Source organism: Pteropus medius, unplaced genomic scaffold, assembly GCF_902729225.1.
Source record: "Pteropus medius unplaced genomic scaffold, Ma_sr-lr_union100, whole genome shotgun sequence".
NCBI classification, from domain to species: domain Eukaryota; kingdom Metazoa; phylum Chordata; class Mammalia; order Chiroptera; family Pteropodidae; genus Pteropus; species Pteropus medius.
In genome coordinates this window covers 62,409,601-62,417,809 of record NW_024349800.1, presented here as the reverse complement: position 1 = coordinate 62,417,809, position 8,209 = coordinate 62,409,601, and the positions used below count along the sequence as shown (strand labels likewise).

At 40.9% G+C, this 8,209-nt stretch overlaps 1 protein-coding gene across 3 annotated transcripts in view; it reads left to right on the top strand.

Annotated features, from left to right (window-relative positions):
• The first annotated feature begins 2,127 nt into the window (after positions 1-2,127).
• Positions 2,128-8,209, top strand: part of PPP2R1B (protein phosphatase 2 scaffold subunit Abeta) — a 33,600-nt gene continuing 27,518 nt past the window's right edge. For 2 of the 3 annotated variants that reach the window (XM_039887876.1, XM_039887877.1), the window contains exons 1-5: positions 2,128-2,273; positions 3,109-3,199; positions 3,605-3,705; positions 6,609-6,841; positions 7,140-7,287. In XM_039887876.1, the coding sequence (XP_039743810.1) occupies positions 2,160-2,273; positions 3,109-3,199; positions 3,605-3,705; positions 6,609-6,841; positions 7,140-7,287 (687 nt within the window). In that variant the 5' untranslated portion in view covers positions 2,128-2,159. The remainder of the gene's footprint in view (positions 2,274-3,108; positions 3,200-3,604; positions 3,706-6,608; positions 6,842-7,139; positions 7,288-8,209) is intronic. The other variant, XM_039887875.1, reaches the window with a different exon arrangement.

Here is an 8,209-nt window from a genome sequence, read left to right as displayed (position 1 = left end):
TAGTTATTCCTTAAATGCCCAATTCATTGTGCTTGGGTAAGCAAAGAATATTTCAGTTCTAAACAAAATAGTTTAGTATCAATCAGTGTACTAATTTCTGTTTACCATATGAGGCTCCTCTAAGCTTGAGCTAATATCTAGATGATGTGTGGAACTGACAATGTGCTTCTCTCTGCACTTGCTTCCTTAATCATTTCTGAAGCCTTTTTTACAAATATAAAGGAACATTTTCTCTTCCTCATGCCAATAGGAACTCTCTCTGGCCTTGTTAAGTGGTAAAGTATTAAATCAGAAAACCTCTTAGCCCTCTGTTTCTCAAACTTGAGTAGTGTTTGGGTCCATTTCTAAAGACAAAAATATCTTGAAAACTCTCAAAGTTATTTTTATTACAATGTTACTTAGATTTACAAATATAAAGTAGAAATATGTTCTTTTTATTTATAGTTCTTATTCAACTAAAATACCAAAATAGATTTACAAATGAAATACAAATGAAACCAGAAAACTAATAGTATTCATATTAATGTCATAATAATTTAACATGACAAATGATGTATTTTGCTGAGACTATACTTTCCCTTGTATCGTGACTATGGTATTGCCTGTGAAATCTCAGCTTCTTATGAGTTCAACATGCCACCAAGTGACCTATCTCAATTTTCTCACTACTTTTCTGTTAGAACTACTGTGACTGTGCAGTCTCATGATGTCATTTGGCTTTCATTTTGTTCATGAAAACACTATTTTCTTTTAGCATCTACCTCTGTTCTTTTCTCATTATCCCAGCACAATAAAAGCAACACTGAAACACACATGCAAATGTAGTTGCTGAAATCGTGTGGCAACCCAGGTTATAAAATGGTCATTCAAATAATCCAAAATATGCTTAAGCAAATCTAAAAAATGAAAACAAAATTAAAACCCTAGAGAATACATCTACAGGCCTAATTTAAGAAATAGTGTTCGGGTTCACTGGTTCCCAAACTTTCACTACTATCAAACGCCCTATCTATTCTGTTTACTTCCAGGAACCCTATATTTGAAAAAAAGGTCTCCTAAATTGCATTTATTAATAATTTTAATTTTTATCAATCAGACACACAGAATTACCATTTCAGAGCTTGTGATAATCATATGTCGTTATTACTCTGAGCTGCTTATAGTCCAAAACAAACATAAAAGACAGGACATTGTAGTTATTCTGTGCGCCCCTAACAGGGGTAAATAAAAATTTTCCTTTGAGTTTTTAAAGAAAGAATTCCATACCCTCACCTCCTCCCACTGCTCCTTTGAGGACTCTTGTTGCTCCAGGGAGGCCAGTTTAGCTTTTCTCGTACAAGCAAAGTAGCCACTCCACCCAAGTAGAAAGGATTCAAGCTTGTCCTACTTTTGCTTGACTGTTGTACTTCTAGCACGCTAAAGACCTAAAAAACGGGAGGAAAAAAATACAACAGAAGGCACCATTCCAGTCCCAAACTGAAAAGAAACATAAAAACAAGAGAGCAGCATGTTTTTAACAGCTTGCATGAGGAAAGCGGAAAAAATATTGACTGGGGAGTTTGGACAGCACTGTTCATTTTCTCTCACCGCCCGCGTTATTTGCCTTACGAAGCACGAGCCAGATACACAATTCTGGCGCACAGGCCAAGGAAGAGGTGGAGGGGTTCTGTGGAGGCTTGAGGCTAGTGGGTAAATGAGGGCTGGAGACACAGTGGCTCAGAGCCAGGATGAAGTCAGGGGAGGCGCTAAGTCTTTTTTCCTCCTTGCCTTGGGCATCCTCCTTGGTCCTCCTGAGTCCTAAGAGGTCACAGCATAGATCACTCAGGTAGATAGATCCCTGACCCCTTCAGACTACCACGAGCAAGATGGATCCCTGCCCCTGTTTGTTTCGGCTGGGGAAAGGACGCGGGGGTTTCACTCGCTTTTACAGCCCACTTGCCTTCTGGAGTTCAGACCTACAGTTTTCGCAACGGGGGCCAGGCAGAGGCTTCCACCAACCCAATGGAAACTCGGCTCCCCAGCATCCGCGGAGCCGGAGCGCGGGACTCAGCTCTGCCTGCCTCGGCGCGGGGCGGGGCCTGGTCGCGGGGCGGGGCCTGGGTGCGGGGCGGGGCCTGGGCGCGGGGCGGGTGGCGGTGGCCAGGCGGAGGAGAAAGAACATGGCGGGCGCGGCGGGCTCCGGGACCGGCCCGGGGGCAGCGGGTGGAGATGGAGACGATTCGCTATACCCGATCGCTGTTTTAATTGACGAGCTCCGCAATGAAGACGTGCAGGTACTGGAATCCGGCGGGAGAGCGGGGCGGGCCGGGAGCGTGATAGGGAAGGGGGAAGGCCAGTGCCAACGTGGGGGAGGCCCGGGGATTGAAAGAGCTGGACTCGGAGCAGAAATCGGAGGGTAGGAGGGAAGGACCCGTGAGGGGCTCGATCCGACCCTCCCGTGGACCTCTTCAGCACCTCTCCGCCCGATCCCCTGAGGCGTCGGTCCGGCGCCCCACCCGGGCGGTTGTGGGAGAACCGGATTCCCGCCTGGGCGCCCCTTTCGGGCCGTGCGGAGGGAACGAGGCTGGGCGGGTGGTCCCTGTTGATGCGCGAGCAGGAGGAGGGTGGCGCAGGGCCGCGAGGTGGCTGGAGCCCGTCGCAGGGATGCCAGAGGGCCCTTTGACGTGCCCGTGACTGAATGCTTCCCTCTCGTCTTGGAAACTGGCCGGGCTTGTTGGGTTGAACGAGTGGGATAGCCAGTTAACCTAGAGGAGCCGGTGTATCAGCTCTGATGGAACGAACTCTTTGAAAAGGTTGGAGTTGTAGTCAACCGTTTCATCTGCTTCACCACTGCCAAAGTTCTCTTTTTAAAATTGCCTCACTTCCTGGATATTGTATTCTCTTTCATTCATTGCTCTAATGGGCTCTTCAAAGTGTTTCTCCTAAGAGATCTTCCTTTGGCTAGTGAAGCCGTGTTACGCTGCTCCTGAGGTTCCTCATAGGATACAATCTAAATTGAAGGTTTTCTTCATTTTTACCATGTCATTATGTCACCTGTTTGCAACTTTTGTTTTTGGTCTAAACCACAACTGTTTCTTTACTTCATTATTTCCACTTTTTTTTTTAAAGCTCCGTCTCAACAGTATTAAGAAATTATCAACAATTGCTCTTGCACTTGGAGTAGAAAGGACGAGAACTGAACTGCTGCCATTCCTTACAGGTATGCGAATCTTTGTTTAAAGAAAAGCATGGGCATTAACGTTTTCCAGTGGCTTTTAAAACTTTGTTTTTTAGAATTTATTACTCACAGTATTAAGTACTAAAATGAACGTGATGCTTTCTGTGCAGAAGAAACAGGAGGATGGAGCATATTGTAATGTGGCCAGATGTATTCAAATCTTAAATATTTAACTAATAGGAAAGTAATTGACATGGGATTATAAAATTTCTAATTTATCATGTAAAACAGATCCAGGAAGACTCCTGATTGAGAAGGAAGAAAACACTGTTAGGATAGTGACAGGACCATTTAGTTATACAATGAGTCAATTCCTAGTTTTGTGTGAGTGTCCAGCTCTGGGCCAGTTATCCTTATTGATGAGTACTTGGTCGTTGTCATTTCTAGATACAATTTATGATGAAGATGAGGTACTGTTAGCTCTTGCTGAGCAGCTGGGAAATTTCACTGGCCTGGTGGGAGGTCCTGACTTTGCCCACTGTTTGCTGGTGAGTATATTCTGCCTACCTTCCTTCTAGAACTTTTGCAATATAAATGATACATTGTTTTGTGATAGGCACACTGCAGCATTTTTTATGCAGATCTTTTTATGGATAGATCCAGTGTTATGGAGAGAACAAATAATGTAGGCACTTTGGACTCAATTAACCCTTTATTTTTTTCTGACTACAAATACAAGAACTTCTTCCTCTCTTCCTGTCTTCCTCTGCAGACTTGTTTGTTTAGAGTTTGGGAGAAAAAGATTTGATTGTTTTTGTTTATGGTTTTTTTCCCCCTGAAATTGGAAATCTTAATTCTCATCAACAGTGTCATGACTTTGGAACATTTATTAGCTTTTCGTCTTTGATTGTAAGCATAACCTTTACTTCTGACTTTGTGAATTCGATGAGTTCAGTTAAATTTAGTTGGCAATTATTGATAGCCTACTAAGTCAGGTACTGAAGTTACAATATTGTTCTTAAAAAGGACCAGTGTGAATGGAATAAGGCCTCTGTCCTTATGTGTTAACAAATAATTACTGTACAGTGTTAGATGGAAAAATAGAAGCCCATTCAAGGAACCCAAGTAATAGGAGAAAGGGCTTAACCCAGGGTGATCGGGGAAGACCTCTTGGGAGATGATGTCTGAACTAGGTTTTGAAGGATGACTAGGAATTCGACAGTTGGACAAGATAGGGATGTATGGTTAAAGGCTTAAATATTGCCTGTATGATGCTGACTCTTATGCCTTCTGTTTCTACCACCAATCTTTCCATAGAACTCTAGATAGAGATATAGAAAGATAGATGTAAATATTTATCTCTCTGTTTTTCTCTACATCTGCCTACGATTTTTTCTACTTGGATGTCAAACAGGCATTTCAAATTTAATATGCCTAAAACAGAACTCAATTTTCTCCCCAAAATATGCCTCATGTAGTTTTCCTATCTCAGTAAATGGCATTACCATCTACCCAGCTGCACAAGCGAAAACCCAGAAGACATTCTTAAATCTTCTTTCCCTCATTTTCCACATCTAATCCATTAGTAAATCCTGTAGATTCTCTGTATGTTATTCCAAATCAGTCTACTCTCCTTCATCCCTACTACTACCTAGCTCAACTTTCCTCTAGATTACTGCAGTAACTTTCTAACTAGTTGCCTTCCACCCACCCCTGTAGTTCATTTTTTACCCCACAACCCACAGATGGCTCTTGGAAAGTTCAGATTTCTACCTTAGTTTGTGTCTTAGCTTATAAAACCTGCCTCTGTGGGCTTATCTAATACCCTACTCTCTCTTGATAACCTCATTCCATTCACAATGGTCTTCTTTCTGTTCTTTGAAAAAAACAAGCTTATTATTGCCTTAAGACTGTTGCCCTAGGTATTCTCTCTAATAAAATGGTCTTTTGAGCTTCCTGTGACTGACTTCCTGTCATTCAGATACCAACTTTAATGTGTCTTGTCAGAGAGGCCTTTTCTGATTACCCAACCTGAAATTACCTGCCAGTTATCCCTTATCACATTCTGTTCTATTACTTTGCAGAGTACTCATCACTATCTAGTTGTAGTCTTCATTAGTTGTCTTCCTACACTAGAACATAAACTCCACTAGAGCAAGGAATCTGTGTGCCTGTTTCTTCTCTAGCCTCAGTGCAAAATATAACAATAATCCTTTACTGAAAGGTTTGAGTTTCGGGGCTTAGGTACAGGTTGTGTTGCTGGACGGAATATAAAGTGTTGGGCTGGTGTAGGCAGGAGTGGTGGTCAGGGAGCAGTAGGAAAAGGGCATGGAGAAATAGGCAGAGTTCAGATCAAAAGACAACTCGTATGCAATTTTCAAGAGCTTGAAAATTGATAAGGTATCCTGTAGTAGTGATAGAGATTATCCAATGATACTGCATCAGAGAAGGTCAGAAAGTAGGGGCAGATCATGTAAGAAAGCGTATCTTTTCAAAGGGCTTCTGAAATACCTCTTACGAAAGCTAAGTACTTTCTACCTCTGTGTATCAAACAGTTTTCGAAATGGATTATTAAGTAGACATGCTTCTTTCCTTTTACTTATTATAATTCTGTTTTACTCTCTTGGTCAGTTTTAAATGTGGGTTTTGTGTTTAACATTTGCAGCCCACAGCATATGCTGAATCTACCTGACTAAATGCAAACCCAGAAAAGACGAGGTTCAGAGAACCAGCCCACTTTCACTTTTCACTGGGCAGTGTCACTTACTGATCCTAGTCCAGACCAACCCCTTTGGTCTTTTTTTTTTTCTAAAGCTGCAAGCAAGGATTCTTACCATCTCTGTACTCTTCACTTAATTGTTTGTCAGAAAATCCTGCTATATGTTTGGCTCATGGGAAGATTTTGGATGTATTCTGAAAAAAAATTAATTTAAACTCAGCCTTTTAAATTTTGATAAGTTGATTGTGTGGAGCTAGTGGACAAGGGTTCCTTGCAGCTCCAAGAAAGGTAGAATAATACTCTAAAAGCTGTGGACTCAGTGGCCTGATATCATTATGTATTTGTGGTGCCCAGTTGCTCATGTTTTTGCACTTATTGTTGATGAAATATTCATGATCCTATTTGGATTTGGCTACATATCTTTTAAACCTAGTGATTCAGCTCACAATAATATTAATATTGTGTCAAGTCTCTTTCACTGTGTCACTCGTAGACACCATCTGGGAATTGCCATCTGGAACATGAGATCTTGGCTGTCCTACAGAAGTCAGTGTCTTCAGGTTGGACACACCATATGTTATCACAGTGTGAACTGAAAGTAACCATTTGGTGTGATGTAGCTAACATTCTGGTTACATGTACCACCTCCCTTCAGACACTTTAAAAGGTGATAATCTGTATCTAACCTGATTCAATAAGTCTTTTCTGGTTTTCCTTTTTTGGTTTATTCAGCCTCCTTTGGAAAGTCTGGCGACTGTGGAAGAGACAGTGGTTCGAGACAAGGCTGTGGAATCCCTGAGGCAGATCTCCCAGGAGCATACTCCTATTGCTCTGGAAGCTCATTTTGTACCTCTGGTGAAACGCTTAGCGAGTGGGGATTGGTTTACTTCTCGCACATCTGCATGTGGTTTGTTCAGCGTTTGCTATCCCAGGGCTTCAAATGCTATCAAAGCAGAAATTAGACAGTAAGATATGGATTTTTTTCTTTTTTTTTTAGTTATTTGCGGTTATTGGGAACTCATAGCTGACAATTTACACAGCATCCTGTTATCAAGATAGTAGGATTGATGACATCACTTTTTATTGTCCAGTTGAATACATTAGTGGTTTTATCTTTATTACTTCTATGAGGTGAAGTCTAATCACTGATGTTTGTAAGAGAAAACCTCTAAAATGTTTTGCTGTGTGTGTGCGTGTGTGTGTTTTTGGTGTTTAATCAATGGTATTTGACAGGAAGTACCTTCATTATTTTATTTGTTCCAGGCACTTCCGTTCCTTGTGTTCAGATGACACACCAATGGTACGTCGTGCTGCTGCTTCCAAATTGGGCGAATTTGCAAAAGTTTTAGAATTAGACAGTGTGAAAAGCGAAATTGTTCCATTGTTCACTAATCTAGCTTCAGATGAACAAGTAAGTATTTAAGGTACACAGATATGCTCCTCTTTGCTAACATTTTCAGAATTTCTTTGGGGAGTTTGATTCTCATGTTAAGATTCTTTTTGTAAAATTAGTACTTAATTCTGGCCTGGATAAAGTTGACTAAAACCCACTTCAGTGTCTTTATAATTCTTTCTTAATCAGACCATGATTTTCTCTTGTATTAGCAGCTGTTAAAAGAATGGGAAGTCAGAGGAAATAGGAGCCATAATTAGAAAGGAAGATCAAAACCGCATTAAGGGGTAACATACGTTTGTGCTCTGCATGCTGGATTGTCATATGGGAGGGTAATGTTTCCTGGAATTTTTGACTGTCAGATAAACAAGCATAGCATGTGTTAGGAAAGCTATTTGACCTTTTGCATCCTCTGTACGAGTGTATAGAATGACTTTGAATAATAGCAATTTTAAATCCAAGGCCCTAGATCTCTTTGGTGTAGAAATAACAATAATAAAATAGTAATCATCTAAATAAAATACTTAATCTCAGCATGTTTAAAGTGGTTTACATATATGAAGTAATTCATTTCTCACAACAGATACCCCCTTTTACGTTTTAGGAGATAGAGGCACAGAAAATTGAAGTAACTTGCTCAAGGTGGCATACTTAGCAGTGGTGGAGTTAGGATTGGAATTTAGGTAGTTTGGCTCCAGAGTTCATGGCCTTCACAGTGAGGTTACACTGCTTCTCTGTATAATGCTTCAAAGGATCAGCCCCTAGAGTTTCTGGACTCTAGAACAGTCCTTTTGGGCTTTTAATTTGCCTATAGTTTGCCCTAGAATCACTTTAAATGTACAGGACCAAAAGCACCAGGCACGTACTGATAAATCTCATTTTTAGATTTTAAATCTAAGATGGTAAATCTTCCTTTAAAAATAAAGAAAAAAAATTTAAA